Raw genomic sequence first — 25,723 nt, forward strand, 5'->3', positions numbered from 1 at the left:
GAGTCTTTCCCAAGTGAGACCTATCAGTGTTGCTGTATTTCCTGTCAGTTTAAGCATTTTCTCCAACAGAGCTGTTGGGACATTAAAATAAAATAAAAGTACCTATCGCAGTATCTTCAGGTAGAAGGATATCCGAGATGCAAACTCTTGGAGCTCCAGAAAAACATATTGTTTTCTTTCCAGAAAGAGGAGAGTTGCGTCCTGTAGGTCATCTTGTACCAAAGGTAGCGACAGCCCTATATTTAACAGACATCTGTGCATTATCTAACTTTCCAGAAGATCACACAGGAAAGTCACACCAATGGGATGTTTTCAGAACTTTAAAGAAGTATCTGTCCACAATTGCTACTTTCAGATTATCTAATAAGTCTTTCATCTTTCCAGCTGGAGATCATCAAGAATAAGAGGCTACTGCCTGGACTCTAGCAGGCTTGGTTGTGCATATAGAGCGAGGGGTCGTGAGACTCTGTCAGCAGTGGCTGCTGCCTCATGGGCAGCCCGTTTGAGAGCATCTATGGAATCCATCTGTAGAGAAGTATCATGGTCGTCCCAGCATAATTCAAACATTACAGAGTAGACCCGGATGCCTTGTCAACAGTGGACTTTGAAGGAAGGACTATGCAGTCTTCTGTTCCATCCCACTTAAAATACTGATTTGACAAGCAAAACCCACCCTGGCAGCTAGTTATTTATAACTAGTATGCTGCCATGTTGGCGTTAGGAAAACGGAAAATTGTATCAAATACCATAATATTCCTTTCCTGACGCCAAACCATGGCAGCATACGGGCCCACCCTGATACAGTGCGTTTCAGTATGTGGCTTGTTACAAAGAATGGGGGGGGTGGCTAACTATGCCTTTTTTTATGCTATCCACTGGTCCTGAGGGAGTAGTCAAGAGGTGGAGCTCTATCACTAGTATGCTGCCATGGTTTGGCGTCAGGAAAGGTAAATTACGGTAAATATTTTATACAATTTTCTGGGGTTTTTTTCCCTTAAAAAAACATAACAGACGAAAAACGGATGTAAACAGACAAACAGACTGTTTTTACATTGGTAGTGGATGTAAAAGAAATGGATGTAGAAACTGATGAAAAAGTGACGTAAACTTCATTCATTTTTGTCTTTGAAAAAAATTTCACTGAAGTGATGAAGTAAATGGTCTGCATGTGTGAAAGGGGTCTTAGAAAGTTGTCACCAGAACATGTGTCTACAATGAAAAATTTCCTTACTTCCAGTACCAGTAACAATGGTCATCCCCAGGACAAAGGGAGACTATCACCAGGAAGGAGACGGACATTAAAGTAGTTCTAAAGTAGGGGTGTACAACCTTTTGCAGTATTACAAAAAAATTAAGTTTCATTACTCATATTGGTACATTATCTGTGATCATTAACTTATGATCTGCCTGACATTTCCTACTCATCAGCTATCCTTATTGTTAGTGTATTTTATGTGTAGCCCAAGATAATTCCTCTTCTTCCAATGTGGCTCAGGAACATCAAAAAGTCGGACACCCCTGCTCTAAAGTCTTGGTGTTTTTTACCTTAAGGCATTCCCTGCAAGGTAAAAGAAACCCCTCCCCCCATCACTATCCTGAGCCTGTCGGCGATCCAACACTGTGCCCAGCTGCAGTCTTCTCTCCCCTGTCTTCCTCTTCTCACAGGGACTAGAGCTACAACAGGGACCACTGTCTCCAGCTATTGTCAGTCAAATCCTGTGAGAAAAGGGTGAGGGACAGGGTAGAGCCACACTATATGTCTACAGAGTAGCTTGGGAGTGAGCCAACAGGTATTCCCCCACAGCAAGCAGCTTGCTACGGGGGAACACCTAGAAGAGGACGAACTTGGAGTGGGGGACCCAGAAGAGGAGGATTAAGGCTGCTCTGTGAAAAAACATTGCACACAGCAGTGGAGTATAACATGTTTGTTATTTTAAGAGAAAAAAAAAAATGAGGGTTTATAATCACAAAAACAGCGGGCTGGGAATGTGAATTGCAGCATTTCATCTTTTATTTTTGTTGACAACAGAATCCTGGGTCAGTGCATAACAAAACTCACCTATTCTGAGGAATCCATCTGACAGAAGCTTGTCTTTGGCATTCTTTCTTAAATCCAAAATTTCTTTCTAAAAACAAGCATAAGCATCCATTAAAGACTTTAACAACTTAACTACTGTTGAACTATCAGTTAGTTACGGAGATCCCTTTTCCATTCTGAAAGGCGAATAGCACAGTAATGTGCTGCGTGTTCCTGCGCGATTCACATACGGTTCAGTGTTGTATTATTTGAGCCAATTCAGTTTAAATGAGATCAAAACGCACTGCACCGAACCAAAAGTAGTTCATGCACTACTTTTGGAAACTCACTGTAACCGGTTCACATGGTACTTTCGTACCATGCGATCCAGTGCAGGCAAAGGAACTGTGTTTGTGACCTGCATTTGGGGTGTCATTAACTTAACATTGACATCTGCTGTAGATTGCAACTTGAAGAATTATTTTATTATTTTGGCTTTATAACAGACGTCTGTATTCTATTAATTTCAAACTTCTCCATATTATACTTTAGGTTGTGACTCAGCAAAGTCAGGTTTAGAAATAGTGTGAATGTCAGCTTTGGCCAGTTGCTCGTGTCCAGTGTTTATTGCTTAAGGTCAGTGTGTCAGTGGTTTCTCAGACTAAAATACCACATTTATCGGTGTATAACACGCACCCCAATTTTAAGAGGGAAGTTTAAGGAAAAAATGTTTTCACAGCCCCCTTTACAGTACACAGCTCCCCTCCCCAGTATACAACCCCCCATCCAGTATACAGCCCCCATCCAGTACACAGCCCCCTCCCAAGTACACAGTCCCAATCCCCAGTATACAGCCCCCCATCCAGTATACAGCCCCCCATCCAGTACACGGCCCCCCTCCCCAGTACACGGCCCCCCTCCCCAGTACACGGCCCCCCTCCCCAGTACACAGCCCCCCTCCCCAGTACACAGCCCGGCTCCCCATCCAGCACACAGCCCCCCTCCCCAGTACACAGCCCGGCTCCCCATCCAGCACACAGCCCCCCTCCCCCTGCACTCCCAAAAGATCCCCGGTCTCCTGGGACAGTGCAGCCAGCATTCTCTACAGTTAAGAAAAAATTCACTGCCAGCCCCTTCCACACTGCTCCTCCTGTGTCACTCATATTGCAAAATGAAGCTTCCATATACCTCAATATCTCAATTTTTTCCACTGACCTGGTCGTTACATAGATAGTCATGTGACCGCTCTCCTCCTTCAAACTAAAACTAGGAGGAGGAGGAGCGGGAGGAGGAGAGTAGCCAGAAAAAAACTGAGCTATTGAGATATTTACAAGCTTCATTTTATAATGACACTGACACAGGAGGAGCGGTGCAGGAGAAGGGGCAGGCAAGTGATTTTTTTTATCAACTTTAGACTATGCAGGCAGCGCTTTCCCAGGGCCAGGAGAGGCAGGGTGGCTGGCCTGACACCCCCCCCCCCCCCCCAATGGGTGGCTCCCGGGGCGGACCGCCCGATCTCGACACCTGTTGGTTAAACATAGTATCGGCATATAACACGCAGGCACTCTTTGTCCTCTGTTTTCAGGCGAAAAAAGTGCGTGTTATACGCCGATAAATACGGTAATTACTGTGGTATGTGGAACAAAGAGTTGAATAAGTGATATGAAAAAATCTTTAATAGAGAGATTCATTGGTAATCTATAATATAGTTAATCAGTTATTTAATATGCTTAGATAATTAGTTAGCTAGTTAGGAACAGTATGTAATAGTAAATTCTCAATTATAGTTAATTATGTCTATGCATTTATGTGTTTTTTTTGCACATAGTTGTATTCCTTGACCAAATGATGCATCTATTACAAAGAATGAAGGTCTGTGACCCTTTCGCTTGAAAAGGTCACATCACAGTCTTTTTAAGCATACTATTTTATGTTTCTGTCAATCAAAGTATTTTACAGGTAATGTCAGCTAGAAACCATACATACGGGGGGTTTGAAAAATAATCACCCCCTTTAAAAAATAAATAAAAATGTTGTTGCTTTGCAGCCTGAAATGAAGACATAGTTTTTGGGTTATCCAGCTGTCTTTACTAGTGCAACTTATAACATCCAAGTGAAAGACATAACACCAACTTGTCAAAAAAACAAAACAGAATCACTGAATTGGAAAAAGGACACCCCCTTATGTCAGTATTTTGTTGAACCACCTTTTGCTTTAATTACAGCCTTTAGTCTGTTGGGATATGTCTCTACTAATTTTGCAAATCTAGACTTTGCAATATTTGCCCACTCTTCTTTGCAGAACTGCTCAAGTTCAGTTAAATTTGATGGTCACCGTTTGTGGACTGCAGTCTTCAAGTCATTCCACAGATTTTCAATGGGGTTTAAATCTGGGCTCTGACCAGGCCATGCAAGGACATTCACCGTTTTCTCCTTCAACCACTGTGTGGTAATTTTTCTGTCTGCTTTGGGTCATTGTCATGTTGGAAGGTAAACCTTCTTCCCATTGACAACTTTCTGGCAGAGGGCAGCAGATTTTCCACAAGAATTTGACGGTATTTTGCCCTAACCATTTTTCTTCTATCCGGACAAGTGCTCCAGTCCCTGATGCAGAGAAACACTCCCATAACAGGACATTACCAACCGGATATAACCTTCCAACATGACAATGACCCAAAGCACACAGGAAAAATGACCACACAGTGGCTAAAGGAGAAAAAGGTGAATGCCTTTGCATGGCCTGGTCAGAGCCTAGGCATAAACCCCACTGAAAATCTGTGGAATGACTTGAAGACTGCAGTCCACAAATGGTCACCATCAAATTTAACTGAATAGAAGGGATTGCCTCAATCAATTGAGTCTAAGGGTGGGGGCGGGCACCATCATGCTTTGTAATGGACTATTGGAAAGGAATACCTGGGGCTGTTCCATTAATATTATGTCTGTTTTACTATATATATTTTTTTTCTCTCTGTTATTAAATATTAAAAAATTATTTGTGATTATGTAACTATGAGATCGTACTCGCCTTATAGATGGAAATGATTGACTCCTGAGGAAGCAACTGTTGTCGCGAAACAAACATGTACAGGATCACATCAAGACATACATCTCAGCTCCCCATATTACCAATGGGGTTTATTCGTTCCTTTGGAACCATCTGTATTTACTATGCACAACTGTAATTAACTGCCTATCAATATATGTATAATTGTTTTTAATTATGTCCCTTTCTTAATAAACTGTTAATTCTATTATAACCTTTGCCTTTTCCATGGGTACCAGGATAGTCCTAATCCTTTTTAATGCCAGGGGCATGTTTGGAACAGCCCCAGGTATCAAATTGAACTGAACTTGAGCAGTCTGCAAAGAAGAGTGGGCAAATATAGTCTAGATGTGCAAAGTTAGTAGAGACATAACCCAACAGACTAAAAGCTGTAATTAAAGCAAAAGGTGGTTCAACAAAATACTGACATATGGGGGTGATCCTTTTTCCAACTCAGTAAATCTGTTTTTGAATTTTTTTTTTTTCTGACATGTTGGCGTTATATCTTATACTTGGTTGTTATAAGTTGCACTAGTATATACAGCTGGATAAAACAAAAACTGTGTGTCTTCATTTCAGGCTGCAAAGCAACAAAATGTGATTCTTTTCTATACCCACTGTATATTTGGAACAATTACTAATATGGTTATTACACATTTAGTTCAGACTGAATTAGGAAATAACTACCCTGTTTCCCTGAAAATAAGACCTAGCGTGATTGTCGGTGATGGCTGCAATATAAGCCCTACCCCCCAAATAAGCCCTTGTTAAAGTCCTTGTAGGTCTTATTTTCAGGGCAGGGCTTATTTGGGGGGTAGGGCTTATATTGCAGCCATCACTGACAATCACGCTAGGTCTTATTTTCGGGGAAACAGGGTATGATGGGCTGTCTTGAAGCTTTGTTAAAAAAGTATAAAAGCAGAGACTCACGCGGTCTCAGAGACACTTATTGACACATACATACATTCACACACACTGATGCTGACACACAAAAGACATCTTCTTTACTTAGGCCTACATGCTGTCTTAATTCAACAGCTGTTCTCTCTAAAGCCTAAGACACTGCTCATTTTACTGCTTTGCAATAGAGCAGGCAAGAAGCTCAATATTTTTCTGAAACTTACAACATTTTTATAACTACTGCTTATATTTCTTATAATTTTGTTTTTACTACACTGAAGTGTAATTTGTATCCATTTTATGTTGACGCCAAGTGTGATTAAATAAAATCACACTTTGTTTTAAGTCAGCCTGGCCATTAAACTATTTACATAACCGCCTAAAACACTAGGAATATTATATGTATCATATAATTCTACACAACTGCAGTGCGTTTGGAACTCGGGGTGGGAAAAGCATATGGAACTAAAGTAAAAAAAATTACTCCTCTGCTCCAATAAAAAAAATAACTAAAGTCAGAGTCCTGAAATGTTTACTCATCTGGGACAGCAGGTATGTACGGTGGCCACTAAATGTCTGACATTTCCCATTCATTGCATGGAGCAGGCTTTGTGTATGCCCAAAGGCACCGGTTGTCTGTCTACCTCTAGCTGAGTAGAGGCACTTGTTTAGATGAGAGTGGCAGAGCTTCTCCATTTGCATGCGCAATTGCTTGCACCTTTATCTTGTGCTGTATACATTTGTTGAAAACTTCAATAAACATCTTTGTAAAAGAGAGTGACAGAGCTAAAGTATATAAAAAAAAGCACATCTTTTTATGCAGTGTATTTGCCTCTCTCCTAAGTACTTATGCCGCGTACACACGGTCAGAATTTCCAACAACAAATGTTCGATGGGAGCTTGTTGTCAGAAATTCCGACCGCGTGTAGGCTCCATCGGACATTTTCCGTCGGAATTTCCGACAAACAAAATTTGAGATCTGGATCTCAAATTATCCGACAACAAAATCTGTTTTCGGAAATTCTGATCGTGTGTAAACAATGCCGATGCACAAAATTCCACGCACGCTCGGAATCAAGCAGAAGAGCCGCACTGGCTATTGGACTTCATGTTTCTCGGCTCGTCTTATGTGTTGTACATCACCACGTTCTTGACATTCGGAATTTCTGACAACATTTTTGTGACCGTGTGTATTCAAGACAAGTTTGAGCCAACATCTGTCGGAAAAAAACATAGATTTTGTTGTCGGAATGTGCGATTGTGTGTATGAGGCATTAGTGTGTATTCTCTCTGCAACCTGGTTCCTCTGTTATCAGCATTAGTCACTTCTGGCAGCTTATCCCTAACACCAAGAGTTCAAAAGGTGATGGGGAAGCGAGCTGCAGCACATAGTCTGTGGCTCATATCCACAGCTGTGCTTGTTCTCATACTGTGTGAAAGGGGTGTTTTCCGAATGATCCACAGAAGAAATGTTTGCAGATACACAGCTACAACTTATGTAGGAGGATTTGTGTATCACCTAATGCTAATCACTTCACTGGGTATATGTAAGGATTTACAAACACTTTAATGTACCCACATGAGCATCACATGACCCATGACCAATGATTTCAGGATAGATCAATAATCTGGACTCTCTACAAGCTCCCTAGCTGTAGGTTAAACCCTTAAAAGAGAAGTTTTGTTTTTTGAGAAATCATACTCACCTAGGTGGATGTAGCATCTGTCCTCCACTGGCTCTAAGGCTGAGAACTGAGCAATCAAAGACCGCTGATCAATCAGTTCTCAGGGCTCTGTGAGCAGAGAGCTGGCGACTGTCAGTCAGTGGCTCTCTGCTCTATTCAGCAGCCCGCCGTCTGCTGAAAATGGGTCATAGGAGTGCAGAATGAACTGCACTCCTGTGATCCACAGAAGTATAGCCAAAGGAGCTTTGGCTGTACTTCTCCTTTAAAGCATCTAGGGAGTGCTACTTGCATGTTTAGATTATTGTTGCAGACAAGCATTTTTTCCCTCCCCCAAAAGAGAGACGAGAATGTCTACTAGGTATATACACCTAAACACTTTAAGAAAAGCATGCACATCTTAGGCTGTATTCACATCATAGCATATCGCGAATGCACGCATATCCACCTTATTTTGCCATGCATAACTTCCCCTACTAATAACAAACACAGCAAAAAACCTCATGCACTGTTTACGTTTTCAGCCTTTTTTAACTGCAAGCTTTTCCACACTGTTTTTCCACATTTGGGATGCCATTAACAATGTATTAATAATGAAAAATGCAGCAAAAAAAGGTTGACGGATGTTTCTAACCCTTCCCCACACTGTCAAAAAAGTGTTCTATTAAAGTTGAAGTTTAGGTATGAAGTTTATTACATAGTTACATTTGTGCAGTTTGGAAAATTATAAGTATGCATATCTCATACCTGAGTGATCGCTGCGGAATCCGCAAACCACAATAGTAGTCATTGATGCTACAGCGATTGTAGCAGTTTTCCAAGCCCAGTGCCAAGTGGCTGCCCTTCTGCATAGTAACCACAAGAAGTTGCTTTTCCAGCACTATCACCATTCACAGAAAGCATTGTATTTTTTTAAATCAATACAAAACATTCTCTGATTGGATGAGGTGCAGATCATGATATTGCAGCCTGTGCATACTTATCCAATGTTACAGTAATAAAAATCATCTAAACTTCCGCTTAAAAAGGAAAAAAAAAAAAGGGTAGCCAAAATGATTTGTGCAACATCTAATGCCCACAATCAGCTGTACTTCAATATAATTTTACCTGGTAAGGTAGCACGTCCACTGTTGTGTTCATCAGCAAGTCTCCAGGGTGTTCAGGATTGCCACTTCGAAAGAGATACCTACAATAAAAAATAAAGGAACAGTCTGAAACACTGAAAGTAGGGAAATGCAAACCTCTCTAATCAATTTACCAGGCTTTCAAATAAGTTTACCTACTTTGCATTTACATGCTTATATCCTGGTACAGGCGGTGCCAGGATATACCCAGCGGTACTATTTTTGATTCGCTTACCAAAGTTCTGGAAATATAATTTCTTAAAATAGCACTAGCTATGGTCTCTACATGCTTCTCACCCCAAAGACAGAGAGACATACTGGTAGGCTTATATATTAAAATAATGTGTAGCTCCTGTCATCTGCTGCTTTAGCTGAGAACCAAGAATGAGATGAATAGGGTTCTGCCAAAAAATACTTAGGATGGCTGTAGCCAAAAAGCCTTCTCACAAACAAATTGACTGCATGCCACTATGTCAGGGCAGTTCAAAGACTTAGCTTCTTTTGTCTAGAACTAGTCAAGGAATGCCTGCTTCCATCTGAGCCTTTGCCGTAGGTGTTTTGCCTGATAACATACATAACGAACACACGTTGGCTATGTGCGTGGTTATTTACTCCATTTCTACTTTAGAACCAGAGCAAAGATGGAGAACTACTGCCCTTATGTGCAACTTCCTATATATCAGCGTTCTTTTGCATATCCAGAAAATGGAATCCCCACCCCACAAGTGCCAGGAAAATATGAATTATCCATGAATAATTCAGAGTAATATCCACCCCTTTTCCTGACAACAAACTTTTTCAAGTGAAGATCCCATTGCATGGTCAGGATGTACAGACACTGTAAATCCTGCTTTGTTCTTTGTGCCTTCTACAGCAAAAGAAAAATGTTGAAGAAACAGCGTATATGACTTTGTGCACCAAAAACCACAAAGATATATAGAGTAAGTCCCCTACATACAAACAATCAACTTGCGAAACTTTCAAAGATTCAATTTCTTTTCGTTCAGCACAGTGGGCTGTACGAAAAAACAAAACAAATCTGACAGATTGCCATACCAACACAAGCAATGTTGGTACAGCAATCTCCCCTGCTGTGCTATTGTGTTCTGACAGGTGGGCTCCCCCCCACCAGAACACACTGATCAGCGCTTGCAGCTATTGTCTAAAAGCGCTGATCTTTGTTGGACTTACAAACAAGCTCCCGGAACAGAACTTGTTCTTAAGTAGGGGACTTACTGTATTCTGTACATCTACAGTATTTGTAGAATATATCTATAAAAACTTTGCATAGTTGTTCATCCATTGAAACTGCATGTAAAATTGTTCTGTGGGACTGGGGCAAAATCAAATATTCAGAGGCTATACACCAATCAGCCATAACATTAGGACAACCCACCTAATATTGAGTAGGTTCCCTTTTTGGTGCCAGTCCTGACCTATCGAGGTGTGGACTCCACTAGACCTCTGAAGGTATTCTGTTTACTTGCCTTTTTCCAGTGCATCCTGATGGCATTTCTTCCCCAGGTAAGCAACGTACATGCACCTGGCCATCTACATGATGCAAAATAAAAACTGATTCTTCAGACCAGGCCACCTTCCTCTTCCTCAATTTTCCTGTGGTCCAGTTCTGATGCCCATGTGACCATTGTAGGAGCTTTTGGCTGTGGACATGGGTCAGCACTGGCACCCTGACCAGTCTGCTGCTGCACAGCCCAATACGCAACAAACTGCGTTTCACTGTGTTCTGACACCTTTCTATTGGAACCAGTATGAACATTTTCAGCAATCTGGGCTCCAGTAGCTCCTCTATTGGATTGGACCACACGTGCCAGCCTTCGCTCCCCACATGCATTAATGAGCCTTGGCCACCCAAGACCCTGTCATCGGTTCACTGGTTTTTCTTCCTTGGACCACTTTTGGTAGGTCCTGCAGACCGGGAACATCCAACAAGAGCTGCAGTTTTGGAGATGCTTTGAACCAGCCATCTAGCCATTACCATTAAATCCTTCCACTTGGCCATTTTTTCTGTTTTCAATACATCAACTTCAAGGGCAACATGTTCACTTGCTGCCTAATATTTCACACCCACTTTTGGGAGCCATTGTAAGAAGGTAAGCAATGTTATTCACGTTACCTGTCAGTGGCCATAATGTTATGGCTGATTAGTGTATTTTCTGCAGCTCCAATGTGTGAATGTGAAAAATACAGCCACAGATAGAGCTGAAAAGCATACTTCTTTCCTATAATAGTCAGCACCATCTAGTGGCCATAAATGTACATAGAAGAGCTGGCACCACTGGAAATTCAGTCTTCAATTTTATTGTTGTCATATGACCATGATAAAAAGGGCACGCAGGCTCTTTTATGTACATTTGTGGTTCGTTTCTGGACGTCCATCTCATCATTTGGCTTTTCTGTCCAGAGTGGTGTCATTTTGTGTTGCATCTAGTGGCCATAATTAGGTATTTTTCCTACTTGCACATTCGAACAGCAGAGAATATAGCCTGGGAATATTCGCTTTTGCCCCATTTGCACAGAACAAATTTATATGTAGTTTTGAAGGACAGACAGCTTTTGCATTTTTTTTTATAAATCACTCTCCACTTACTGTCCAGGTAAACAATGTGTACACAAGCCTAATAAAAAAAGCATCATCAATTCTAACATCAGAAGAAGGCTAGGTACTTCCACTAAGAAGAAAACATCAGATTCCTATGGTAATATACATAGCAATGTGCACTATCTTTATTAAATGAAATGACATTTCTTCTAACAATAAATACATATGATTAATTGCAGCTCTTTAAAAAAAGGACCAACGATTCCATCATCAGAAGAGGGCTGGCCACTCCCACCAAGAAAAAAAAAAAAAGCAAGTGCCTATGCTAATATACACAGCAATGTGAGCCATCTTTACTAAATTGAATTACATTTCTCTTCAATACTCTGTAGCTGATATTATTTCTACTCAGTATTAAACTAATGACAGTTGGTTTGTTTCAGAAAAAGAAATAAATAATCTGTGAGTGCTGTGTATGCTTCTGATCCATGCAGCTGCTGGAGTAATTGCATATTTTAATCATATAAAATTATAGAGGGATCCATCTTGATCTTTAATTTATATAAGCAGTCCAGATTGCATCACCCTGAACAATAGCTACACTAAGCTACTTCAATTTAGAATCCTGCATAACATTTGGTTTATGCAAACAATGAATTTGTCTTTCACAGGCATATGAGAAACATAATATTAGGTTATACATGGCCAGTCAGTGGACCTTTAATCAATCTTCCTGGACTGTAGTATTGCCAATACATACTATGCACTTATATATAAGGGTTGTCAAGTAGACAAATAATATTCATGAAAAAAAAAAAAAACAAGCAAGAATTTAGTTATTTAGTAATGGGGAGTAATGATGGATTGAAGGCGTAACCCAGTGTGTATGTCCAGCTGGCACAGGACCTATTTTGTCAGTGTCAGTCCACTCACAACTGATATTGCATTTTAGGATATTGGCTAAAGCAATTGGGCAGAAATGAGATGCAGAGATCTTACCATTACAACCTAAGAGATATAAAAATATAGAAACCAATTTTCTTTGCCAGCATCTATCCAAAACTGAAATATTCATTTTGGCTGGACTATCCCCTTAATCCAAAAATAACAGCAAGTAATGTCCCTAATACTTGGCAATACTATAGTATGAATCACAGAATTGAACATAATTTGGATGCTTTTCTCTGCATTTATAACAAATTAGGCACTTCAACTTTTTTTGAACCCCAAATCTTAAAAAAAAAAATGCAATATACATACCTTAAATTCTGCTGTTTTCAGTCTGGTTATATGACAACACAGGCCCGTTTCATCCTCTGGCAGTAGGCAGTTTCAGAATGCTGCAGAAAACATCACTATATAATGACATGACACCGCTCTCTGCAGCATTCTCTTGTGAGTTCAGATTGGTTGGAGTTGAATGATGCTGGGCGTCATTCAACTCAGAAGAGGACCAGTGCTAGATACTGGGTATTTATTATTTTACCATGTGTCTGATATTTCATTTTGTTAAAAATTCAGAAAGCCGGAGTTGGACCATTTAAAGTATACGGGAAAGCCCAACAAAAATGTAAGTGACTGCTTACTCTGTGCCATTATATGCTGCCTTATCTTTCTATACATACACACTTGTTTGTGCTACTATAAGAGTACTTGCTTTCCCTACACAATAAAATGATCTCTTAGATTCTTAGCTCTAGGGAGCAGGGCCCTCTGATTCCTACTGTATTAAAGTGTATTGTATTTGTACTGTCTACCCTCAAATTGTAAAGCGCTGCGTAAACTGTTGGCACTATTTATATCCTGTATAATAATAATAATAATAATAATAATACTGCAATTATGCAGCTTGCATAGCTATTACGATCACATGGTTTTCTACTAGATTGCTTTTTGCATACACTGTATGTTAAAGACTTTACCATTTGCCAGTTAGGTGGATAACACCTACACTGACCACAAGGAGCCATCCTGTTCAGACTCACACCAGTCATTTGTTTTCAGTCCTGCACAAAACTGCTCCAAAACTTGACTACTGTTTCTATAGTGGCTTTGGAACCTATTTAAGCAAGTAAAATAATTTTTTTGCAGATGGGAGATCCAAAACATATACAAGTGTTACCCCCTAGGTACAGCGAGTGAAATTTTTTTGCCCAAACCTCCTTTATCTGAACTGGTAATTTCCCCATGGTAAGGTCAGCATTAGTATCCAGTAGTATCCATGTAGTAAAAGTACTAACCTTTCTACGTGAACTGGTTTATCAAACTTGAACAAGACGTAGTCTCCAGCCATAGGAGTGATCGCCCAAAAGAAGTCCTCTCCCAAGTAGGTCTTCTCTAGAGTGTGGCCTTGGTACACTTTCAATGAAGTGGAGACTTCAGCTGGTGGATTCACGTGAATTTTATGAAGCAATGGTTTTAAGAAATCTTTATCCTAAGGAAAAGGCAGAAAAAAAGTTTTGGTATTAATAATAGTATTATTGCTGGGCATCTCTGTAACAGGAACATGCCCATCCGCATTCCAATGATCTGGATAAAGTCCAAATTTATCCAAAACCTAAATTTCACTTTAGAATGGGCACTCGTGGTATGAATCACCCATAAGCAAAGAGACTCTAGTAGTGAGATTTCCTTCCAGCCTAGCACACATGCATATGGATTAGTCAGTTATTTATTTACATTATGAAATCCCTAGAGACTGTGTGACCCCCATCAATTTGTCAAAACTGGGAATTCTGGTGCGCATATATTACCACTGGAGCCATTAAGAATTATAGGCACTGTGACCTGCTAATGCTTGTAGTGCCACTCTAAGCAAAGAAGGAGAGTGTATATAGTGCCACTGGTACTTAGGAATGGGGTGCTGGCTGTAAATATCACCATCCTGTAGTGTTTAGCATACTTAGAAAAATTGCCACTCAACCCTATCCAGTTTATGTGGTTTACATGTGTACATGTTTCCCCCAACCACCGTTGCTTAGTCGTAGAGGTCTATGACTAAGCCCTGGTGGGTGGGGTGAAATATGTCAGAGGGCTTGAAAGCATGGCATAGACACTATGTCTGAATTGCTGTACTCCAGTTCTGCTCTAGCCCAAATTGGCAGCTAACCTAAAGTAGCATTAAAGTCTCAAGAGTGGCTCCATAGGACACTGCAAGGCAATGGAGCCACCCTAAAAGAGGAAACAAAGGAAGGGGAATTTTAGGAAGCAGAATATAAAGCAATTGCAGGCTTGACAAGGAAGGCAGACATAAACAACTTTGCAGCACAAGTTAAAACAGCTGTGGCCGCAGAGCACAGCATCATGGTCACGGCATGTGTATGGCCAGTCAGGGTTGTAATTTTGGAATTTCGTGTTTTTACAGCCCTTCGACCACCAGTGTGAAAGGGCCCTTAAGACTGTGCGTGGAAACCAAGCTACAACTTACTGTAAGTTTTTGTATTTTCCCTGCCAAAGAAGAGTGCAAGCCGACATGCTGGAACAAAGATGGCCGGAAGCGGATTCGAAGATTTGACTTTTGCCTGTCACAATGTTTCTTAGGGAAAAAAGCAAAATGCTTCAATTAATACAATTAATCCTTATAAGTACAGAATACAAAAGTTAATTAACAAAAAATAGCGCACAACACAACTTCTATCTAAGGACTATGGTTCCAAAGGAAGATCAGATGATCTTTTGTTGCCAGAGCAATAACAAAAAAACAGTCCCGCTAAAAGGGACAATGAAAAAGTTTGTATAAGTGCAATCATGGGCAAATGCTGCCAATTTAAGTGCACATTGAGTAGACAAGTTGACATCACCCTTTATATACACAGTACATGGCAACTTTAGGCAGTCAGTGTTTAGACCGGGGGTCAGCAACCTGTAGATCGTGATCTACCAATAGATCACGGACAGGTGACTGGTAGATCAGGGTCTGAACTTGCTGACCCGCCATCCCAGAGCATCAAACCATACAATGCAGAAGGACTACTTGTAAAGTTGGAGCTGTAGTAGGGAGCAGGAGTCACATACGTCAATGCCTCCTCTGTAGTGCTGGCTCCTGTCCCATGCGGAGTGATACCAACTGCACTCCATCTCTTATCTCTGCTAGTGGTCTCCAGAGTGGTGCCAGCAGCAGGAAATAAGAGATCTTCAGGTCAGTGTGAAGCAATACACTGGGCATAATAGTACAGGGCTGCTTTCACACTGATATGCTGCGGTTTACCCACACCGTGGGTGCAGTGTAGTGTACCTGCAGCTTTCCTGCAGGTTTGGTGCACTTTCTGAACAAGGTAAACTGCAGCACATCAGTGTAAAAGCAGACTTATAGGGGGCTCAGAACAGTAAGCCCCCGTTTACACCGGTGCGACATGCAACTTACAAAATGCACCTGAAATCTAATGTCTTTCTTTCTATGGCACCATCTTGTTAGGTGTGATTTCAAACAGCGCAATTTAAAAAATTTTCCTGCCCTTTTTTTCGTGATTTCATATGTGACTTGCATTGAGATCTATGCTAAAAATCACACAGATGTCAGATGCCGCAGATGAAATCCCACTGTCCTGCGGCTTTGAAATCATGCTGAAGTAGCGTGATTTCAAAGCCACATTCAGTGTGAGCAGGGGGTAAGGGTTCATTTACATTTGCAGTTTGGGGGGTGGTAAAAAACATAGTTAAGATGTTTTTATTACCTCCGCCCCAACCGCACCCCCTTTAGCTGCAGTGGCCAGGGGTGTACACGTCGCAGCTGCAGCAGAAGTTATACACCCTGTCATGGTTGGTGGGTGTAGCACCTGCCAAGCATGACCCATTCAAGTGAATGAGGTCACTCTGAAAACGCCCTGCAACCTTGTGCAGTACAGCAAACAAGGGGTTTGAGCAGGCAGCATTGTGTTGATTTCTCAACACCTGCTTTAACCACGCAGAAGCATGCAGTTGCAAGGCGTTTACAGAGTGGTCCCATTTACTTGAATGGGTCGCGATTGGCAGGTGGTAGTGCCCACCAAAAGCAACAGGGGGCTTCATTCCTGCTGTGGCACGTACACATCTCTGGCTGCTGCCTCAGCAGCTAAAGGGGGTAGGGATTTTACCACCCTTCAACTTTACGTGTGAACGAGCCCTAAGGGCTCATTCACAAACAAGTGCAACAGGCACCTGTTTGGCAGGTGGTGAGGAGGCAATATGTTGCCTCCTCACCACCAGATTTAAACCCATGATTGCCGTGAAATGCACGCGATTGCAACACGATAGTGAGGCAATTAGAGGTTTAAATCAGGTGTGAGGAGGTGACATTGTGCCTGGTGATCTTTGACTTCTCCCATGCTTTTCAGGTAGATCTCCACCTCTTTAAGGTTGCCTACCCCTGACAAATAAATCAACTTACTGCATCTTTTTCTGGGTTGCAGACCTTGACCCATAAAATATGATCCAGGAGCCAATCAATAGGCTTCTCCTTATAGAACATAAAAATGAACTCAACAATGAGTGTTATATCAGGTGCTTGAAACATTTTCCCTGAAATGGAAACAGACAATGCAATGTCACAGAGCTGGAACACGTAATGCAAGTCAAATCTTATAGTGTGCTGTGCCATTGTTTTACGCATGATTTGGGTAACATTCAACAGATAACCTCTGAACACCAAACTTGTTCATTCAGATTGCAATATTTTCGTTTCATTCTCCCACTGGCTGCATTCTCAGAAAGCAGAGATAAATCAGAAACACTAGATCTCAGCCTATTGCTACCTACATTTAGAAGATTTACTGCTATATGGCCTGATAAAGAATCACTTATACAGGGAATAGGGGAAGGAAATTACCATATCTGCAGGGGATGCAGCCATACCGCTATTTATTTTATCTGTTGTATGATTCAAATGTGTAATGTGAGAATGTGGAAACTTACATGTATGGACAACTTATCATGTTGTAAAGCGTTGCGCAAACTGTTGGTGCTATATAAATCCTGTATAATAATAATAACAATTACATATTTGGCTGCCTAAGTTTGAACAAGTTATTTGAGCTTGCAGTTTACAATATGATCTAAATAAGAATTCCCTAATGAACCAAAAAAAAAGGCCAAAAACATGTAAGGCATATTCGTTATGAAATACTTCAGGTCTCACAACACAGGCAGTGCCTAGCACGCTTGGTTGCTAAGACACAATAGCCCAAGGCTGCCTTTTTGCTAGGATGCAGACCCTGCTGCCTAGCTTCCTTGGGATGTAGGTGGTCTACAGCTCTTACACCTTTGTTTCAATGTTTAAATGCATCCAGCATACATGTACCCTATTGGTTGCTGAGACACAGGCAGCGCCTACCACCTAGCATGCTTGGTTGCTAGGATACAGGCAGTCGCTGCCACCTAGCATCTTTGCTTCCTAAGAAGCAGGCGGCCAACATTCATGAAAAGGCTACGGCACATACACAGAATACACTTAGCAGTCTTGGTTGTTAAGACACAGGTGGCCTCTGCCATCTAGCATCCTTGGTTGTTAAGACGCAGTCGGCCAATGCCATTTACAGTAGTTTAAGCTAGGACACAGACGGCCATTCATGAATGACTGAAGGCCAATCATTCTCTCTGCTCAGAGTGGCACACAACAAGGCTTAACTTCTAAACACAGGACTGAAAAGGAGCTTATAGAAGTGAATGCTTCTAGATCACAGTTGAAATTCCGGTCATCCCTTTACGGTCTTATGCCCTGTACACACGACCGGTTTTGCCGTCGGAATAAACTCTGAAGGTTTTTACGACGGAGTTCCAACAGAATTCCGCTCAGGCTGTCTTGCCTACACACGGTCACACCAAATTCCGACCGTCCAGAACGCGGTGACGTACAACACGTACGATGGGACTAAAAAATGGAAGTTCAGTAGCCAATAGCTTCCGTCTCGTACTTGCTTCAGGGCATGCGTCGTTTTTGGTGCGTCGGAACAGCATACAGACGAGCGTTTTTTCCGATAGTAATTTGTTCCGTTGGAAAAATATAGAACATGTTCTCTATCTAAGTCCGTCTGAATTTTTGACAGAAACGATGGGGCATACACACGGTCAGAATATACGATGAAAAGCTCCCATCAGACTCTTTCTGTCAGAAATTCCACTCGTGTGTACGCGGCATAAGGGTATTCTCCCGTGTGGAAAAATGCTTACAGCAATATGAACTGCAAGGAAGCAGAGATAGCTATCAGCTATTCACATGAGGGATGGAGAAAATGCCCAAAGATAAAAGTGGTAATAATACCAGGCATTTCTAAAAGATGTATCTATCACTAAACATGTAGATTGATTAGAAACAGTATTATTATAAATAGCATTTAAATGATGGCAGTAGACAACCAACTAAAGCTCAGAAAAACAAAGTGGCTGTAAAGGCTGAAGGATTTTTACCTTCATGCATTCTATGCATGAAGATAAAAAAACCTTCTGTGTGCAGCTTCCCCTCCAGCCCCTCATTATACTTACCTGAGCCCCATCTCGATCCAGCAATGTGCACGAGGGCAGCGGCTCAACCAGGTCTCTCCATCCTCATTGGCTGAGACTCAGCCAGTGAGGAAGCAGCCGGAGGCTGGTCCGAGCCATGCTCTGTGTGTGTTATGTGGCTCAGAGCAGCTTGCTATGGGGGCATTTGGTAAAACGGAGGGGCCAGGAGTGCCGGCAGGGGACCCGAGAAGAGGAGGATCCAGGCTGCTATGTGCAAAACTATTGCACAGAGCAGGTAAGTATGACATGTTTGTTATTTAGGAAAAAAAAACAATGAGCCTTTAATATCACTTTAAGGTCAAGATGGTGGCAATGTCATGCAGATGTACAAAAATGAATGCCACAGAAACTATACATCCCTAACATGTTTAGCTATACTCATTGCTCAACCACAGGTTAAATGTAGTAGTCTGCAAATTTCAACTTTCTTACCAATGAATCCTAACTGAGAAAATTCCAAAATCATCCAGTCTTCTGAAGATAACTGAAGTGCAAAATTCTTGATAGTACTGAAGTAATTCTGTTTGGCAACAATATCATCTTCAAGCTGTAACAATGAAGAATAATAAATAACTTTTTACCAAATCAATAACAGAGATGCTAATATACAGTATATATATATATATATATATATATATATATATATATATATATATATATATATATATATATATATATATATACACACACACACACACTGTATAACAACCATTACTACTAGATTTTAGTTAGTGATGGGTGTTACATGTGTGGATATAAATACTGGAGTATTTTGTGACACTCATTAAAATGGAAGAAATGGCTTGAATAAGCAATGAAACATTTTCAATATTACAGAACAAATCCAGTTGTATGTGACTAATTACTACTAGATATACTCTGATCCAGATAGACAAGAACCTTCACAAACATCTAGAGATTGTTATTTTTGGTGTTGACTGAGATTCCCACCAACAGAAAGTCCAGGCAGTTTCAGATTCTATTTGTAAGGCCAAACATAGAATAAAAAAATAAAATGTGCTAAGGGGCTGGAAGAAGCCTGGTATTTGGGCTACAGCATTGGGTAGGGGGCATCACTAACCCTCTAATGGACAAGATTGAAGCAAATAAAGTTGGACCAAGTCAGTTGAGACAGCCTTGTTGAGAGCCTTTATAAGGATTGTAGAATGCTACTAGGGTTTGAGCCTAACTTTCCCACTGTAGCAGCACCACTGATCTCACCAAAGGGAGCATGTCCAACATGGTGCAATGGAATGAATAGGCAGTGAGAGCTTTACAAGAGCTGAAGCCAGTTTTGTTCTTCAGAAATGACCAGGAAGAACATTCAATATTATACTTCAGCCACAAACTACCCCTGCAGAGAGGTACTTTCTGGGAGTATCTGGCCATAAACTGGGGGCTTTGTAGAACTTTGGATGGGTGTGTTGACTTCTAGGTCCACTTCTTACCTGGCTGGTAGCTAGATTTCGTTATTAGTCTCTGCTGCGCACTGGCCTTATTATATGTCATCTAACCATTGCTCGCTCTCTCTCTTTATCTCTGCTTTGAGAGTTTGCTGCCTGCCGAAAAGGCTGACTGCTGAAAGACAACTAAAAAGATAGAGCTGCCTGCTATGGGGTACCCTCTAATGCTTTGGGGAGGGGGTACCCTTTTAGTCAGGAATTGACCTGAGTTTAGATGCTCCAACAAGCAGATTTTTTTTTTTTTTTTTTTTTTTTATGCTATGGGCATGCTGTACAAGCCGCCCTGCACTGAAAGCATGTTTGTCACTGCCTCCATGAAAACTGTAGAAGAACTGGACTTTTCTTGGTTGTCCCTGTCTTGTGCACGATTTACTACTACCACTATTACCAGTTGAACCCATCCCACTTACAAAAAACACACATAAATACATACACACATATATACATACCTATACATATATACACAAGTTTTACAATGTGGCTGCCAAAGTGGCCTCAGCAAGAAGCTGAGCATTCCAGGATATTTACTGAGCTGCTGTGCTGCACACATAAGGGCACATACATACATAGTAAGATCAAATGACTAATTTTTGCACACTAAATTGCAGTTACCAGTACATCTAATTATGTAAACAGAAAAGAATTACCTGAATGTAATAAATACCCTTCCGCTGAGCATACATCATAAGAAAACAATAGTCCAAATTCTGTTTGGTCCTCCATCTGTAAGAAGACAAATAAACATTAGAATCATTTTCTTAATTCATTTTAGAAGTCCACATGAGATGTATACTTTAGTGCAAGTACAAATTGACAAATGCCTAAACCTGAAACCAATTACAAAATATGGAAAAAAACAAGCATGCCAATTTTTAAAGGAACATCAAAAATTGCTTTAAAGCTGAATTCCAGGTAAAGCAACAAAATAAACAGATGAAATACATGCAAAGGAGAGGATTCAAATGACAAAGGGTTTGTATTTCTGTCAAGCCAGTCCTTAATGTACGCAGCTCTGCCACATCGAACAGGCTTGTATGGCAATGCAGAAGACTTTATATTTCTCTGCTGCTCTTAATTAACACCCACTGACTTTGTCCCGCCCCCAACCTGTGACTGGACAGTAAAGGACAAGCGGAAGACTGATGAGCTCATCTCTATGTCACTCTCTTCTTTCTTGCTATCAGCATGTCCTTGCACTACAGCACAACTGATTGGCTTGTGTTGCTTCTCTCAAGTATGAGCTTGGCTGTACAGGTACTGTAAGTCAAACTCAGGTACTTGCACTACATGTATTATGAAAAAAAAAAAAAAGCAGCAGAAATCTGTGCCTTCTACAGTACATCTGGAAAGTATTCACAGCACTTCACTTTTTCCACATTTTGTTATGTTACAGCCTTATTCCAAAATGGATTAAATTAATTATTTTCCTTAAAATTCTACAAACAAAACCCCATAATGACGACGTGAAAGAAGTTTGTTTGAAATCTTTGCAAATTTATTAAAAAAAATAAATAAAAAAAATATTCACATGTACATAAGTATTCAGAATTTGCCTTGACACTCAGGCACATCCTGCTTCCAATAATCATCCTTGAGATGTTTCTACAACTTGATTGGAGTCCATCTGTGGTAAACTCAGTTGATTGGACATGATTTGAAAAGGCACACACTTGGCCATATAAGGTCCCACAGTTAACAGTGCATGTCAGAGCACAAACCAAGCCATGAAGTCCAAGGATTTGTCTGTAGACCTCCAAGATAGGATTGTATCGAGGCACAGAACCGGGGAAGGGTACAGAAAAATGTCTGCAGCATTGAAGATCCCAAAGAGCACAGTGGCCTCCATCATCCATAAATGGAATACGTTTGGAACCATCAGGACTCGGCCATTGGGGGAGAAGGGCCTTAATCAGGGAGGTGACCAAGAACCCGATGGTCACTCTGAAAGAGCTCCAGGGTTTCTCTGTGGAGAGAGGAGAACCTTCCAGAAGAATGACCATCTCTGCAGCACTCCACCAATCAGGCCTGTATAGTAGAGTGGCCAGATGGAAGCCACATCTCAGTAAAAGGGACTTGACAGCCTGCCTGGAGTTTGCCAAAAGGCACCTAAAGGACTCTGCCCATGAGAAAAAAAATTCTCTGGTCTGATGAAACAAAGATTGAACTCTTTGGCCTGAATGGCAAGCGCCATGTTTGGAGGAAACCAGGCACTGCTCATCACCTGGCCAAAACCATCCCTACAGTGAAGCATGGTAGTTGCAGCATCATGCTGTGGGGATATTTTTCAGTGGCAGGAACTGGGAGACTAGTCAGGGTCAAGGGAAAGATAAATGCAGCAATGTACAGAGACATCCTTGATGAAAATCTGCTTCAGAGCACTCTGGACCTCAGACTGAGGCGGAGGTTCATCTTCCAACAGGACAATGACCCTAAGCACACAGCCAAGCATGTTGGAGTGGCTACAGGACAACTCTGTGAATGTCCTTGAGTGGCCCAGTCAGAGCCCAGACTTGAACCAATTGAACATCTCTGGAGAGATCTGAAAATGGCTGTGTACCGACGCTCCCCATCCAACCAGATGGAGCTTGAGAGGTCCTGCAAAGAAGAATGGGAGAAACTGCCCAAAAATAGGGGTGCAAAGCTTGTAGCATCATACTCAAAATGACTTGAGGCTGTAATTGGTGCCAAAGGTGCTTCAACAAAGTATTGAGCAAAGGCTAAATACTTATGTAATTTTTTTTTTGTTTTTTATTTTTAATAAATTTGCAAAGATTGCAAACAAATTTCTTTCACGTTGTCATTATGGGTTATTGTTTGTAGAATTGTAAGGAAAATAATTAACTTAATCCATTTTGGAATAAGGCTGTAACATAACAAAATGTGGAAAAAGTGAATATATCTGGAATTTGGCTTCAAAAGTAAGCACTATACCTTAGAACTTAAATATGTACTGACTGGAAACACACTATACTTATCCATTTACACTAAACAGAACGCCTTTATAATTTTTACAGCCATGAAGAAAAAAAATGGAAAGCAACAAACTTCCTTTTACACATCTAAACAGGAGTATACCGTGTAGGTCAAGGGTCTCCAAACCTTCTAAACAAAGGGCCAGTTTATTGTCCTTCAGACTTTAGGAAGGCCAAATCTGGCCCCCTGGACACAGTTTGGAGACCACTGGTGTATGTTCTATGACATACCTGACTCTCTCCTTTGAATCTCCAAAGGTTTCCTTTAAATTTGTCAAGTCTGGATAATAGGCAGCAGGAGGAGAGATTACTTCAACTAAACCGGAGCCGATTTCTACAGAGAATCTAATTAAAAAGATAAAATCAAAAGATGACACAAAATATGGTGTAATAGGATCTACCTGCATAAATTCAATAGCAAAGAAAGAGGTAAACCCACAAAGCAAAGATCTCAGTTACACATGAAATCTAAAATAGGATAATACTATTACCGTTCAGCACTTCTTACTTGGAAAGATCAATTCTGCAATGGTTTATGAAGATGTACCTAGGTAGTCACAATTAGCATAAGGCAATTTAGAGGGTCACAGTCTGCAAACAATAAAGCTGGTCATACACCGAGTGAATTTTGCCTGATTCCAATGAACCAACCGAAATTAGATTAGATTTACACCACTTCACCCAACATCCTTCAATTTAAAAAAATCAAAGGCGGCGGGTAGAACATTATCAGCTGAACATCCAATTAGATGTAGGCACTGTTTGGTTATTTTGACAGCTGGTGGTGCATCTGCACGGTTTAGTGAGGAGGGAAAAATCTGTCACATTTCTTTTGTTAAGCCTACAGCCCACATGGCCTGCTTAAAGCCCGACTCCGGGCAATTTTTTGTTCTTCCCCATGCAGTGCAGCCGTGCATGCGCTGCATGGATCAACCACTTGTTTTTTCTAGGGGTGAGCACAAAGCTCATACTCACCTGATCCGCCAATCCTCCAGAAAACCGTGCTCCCCCACGGTCCAGCACTGGATTGTTCCTGTCTATGGAGCGTGCTGATGTCAGGAACAAACCATTTTCAAGACCACTGGAGTGTGGGGGTGCTAAACTGGTCTTGCGCAGAGAGGATCGGCAGGCACAAGTATATCTCCACTGTCCTCTCCCCAGAGCAAAACGAGCAGTTAACCCATACAGTGTGGGCACAGTCCCATTGAACAGGGGAAACAAAATTGCCTGAAGTACTGCTTTAAGTAATACTGATACTTAAAATGGAACTTTAGTCAGAAAAAGAAGTCCTGCTATATCACCTCAGGGTGGCCCCTTTTGCAGGTATAACTATGTAAAACATAAAAAATAAGTGCAACTACTGTCTAATCCAGTAATACACGGTCTCACCCTGCTCTGTACATGCTCAGTTGCGCTTCGTGTTTGGCATTGTGCTGAAAATCAGAGCCACTAGAGGCCGATCTGCTGACAGCCTAAAGATTTACTGCTGTTCAGGGGCTCTTGGATTCAGAAAAATGGCAGCCTCCAGCAAGCTGAAACAAGAGCAATTCTGGAGGCACTTTACAGCACACACTAATTTTGGTTGCATAATTATTAATGTGAAACATATGTTCTTTGCTAAAGAACATTATTTTTTATTAATTTGTTATGCGTAAAGTTCCACCTTAAAACAGAATAAAACACAAATAAATGGGACTTTGAGGAATATTTATTAAAGTGTGTACGTTAAGAACTTTTCAGCAATAATTCAGATGCAAGAATTCATTCTGCAGCTGCACTCTACTGAGATCTGAATCTAACTGGTTGCTATTATGTCATTGCAGCAATGACATGATACCTGATAAATATAGCCCTATTAGACAATTGAAGATGTCATTGGAATCACTTTCATCACAGGTACAAAACACACTAGAGGAGTATGGAAGGATGAAAGGGAGATTCTGATTGGCTGCAGTGGACAACAGCTCTTATTAGACATGGTAGCCACACACACTTTGATAAATAATCAATTTATTTTCCAATCAATCTCTTCCAATTACGAATAATCAAGCAATATGCCACATACAGAGAAGTGGTGGAAAACTAGGCTATAGCTATTATATTCAGGATGTAACATGTAACCCCCTAATCCCCCATTGTGACAGTGAACCCACTGCCACAATTTAAAAAAATGTGGCCATGCGGGGCTCCGCCCACCCGGCAGCTTCATTCATTCACAGAGTTCCATAAATGGGAGAACTACAAGTACCAACAGCCTTTGCATTTGACAGCTTGTAGTTCTCAATGAACTACAAGAGCGTACGAGGTACTGACAGTCTGCAGGGGCCTGAGATTGCACCCATGATCTGCTGATCGTGGATGCAATGCTCTGCAGGCTCCTAAAAAATAAATAAATAAATAAATAAATGCACATATTTACCTGCAAAAAGATGTGCATTTTTTTTTTTACAAAGGTGAACTTATCCTTTAAATTTTCTCCCACCCCC

General features: G+C 41.0%; 2 protein-coding genes across 5 annotated transcripts in view; one reads left to right on the forward strand and one right to left on the reverse strand.

Annotated features, from left to right (window-relative positions):
* Positions 1-5,224, forward strand: part of UNC50 (unc-50 inner nuclear membrane RNA binding protein) — a 50,418-nt gene extending 45,194 nt beyond the window's left edge. Inside the window, exon 7 of one of the 2 annotated variants that reach the window (XM_073614670.1) lies at positions 5,053-5,224. Coding sequence is in view for 1 of the 2 variants with exons in the window: in XM_073614672.1 (XP_073470773.1) it covers positions 5,053-5,066 (14 nt within the window). In the remaining variant the exon portion in view is untranslated. The remainder of the gene's footprint in view (positions 1-5,052) is intronic. The other variant, XM_073614672.1, reaches the window with a different exon arrangement.
* Positions 1-25,723, reverse strand: part of MGAT4A (alpha-1,3-mannosyl-glycoprotein 4-beta-N-acetylglucosaminyltransferase A) — a 159,465-nt gene that overhangs the window by 12,573 nt on the left and 121,169 nt on the right. For all 3 annotated transcript variants that reach the window (XM_073614667.1, XM_073614666.1, XM_073614668.1), the window contains 8 exons: positions 23,469-23,582; positions 20,913-20,988; positions 19,235-19,349; positions 16,695-16,825; positions 14,757-14,864; positions 13,570-13,763; positions 8,753-8,831; positions 2,060-2,126 (listed from right to left, as the gene is read on the reverse strand). In XM_073614667.1, coding sequence (XP_073470768.1) covers positions 2,060-2,126; positions 8,753-8,831; positions 13,570-13,763; positions 14,757-14,864; positions 16,695-16,825; positions 19,235-19,349; positions 20,913-20,988; positions 23,469-23,582 — 884 coding nt within the window. The remainder of the gene's footprint in view (positions 1-2,059; positions 2,127-8,752; positions 8,832-13,569; positions 13,764-14,756; positions 14,865-16,694; positions 16,826-19,234; positions 19,350-20,912; positions 20,989-23,468; positions 23,583-25,723) is intronic.

The sequence above is a fragment of the Aquarana catesbeiana genome, linkage group LG02 (assembly GCF_042186555.1).
Source record: "Aquarana catesbeiana isolate 2022-GZ linkage group LG02, ASM4218655v1, whole genome shotgun sequence".
In the NCBI taxonomy this organism is placed as follows: domain Eukaryota; kingdom Metazoa; phylum Chordata; class Amphibia; order Anura; family Ranidae; genus Aquarana; species Aquarana catesbeiana.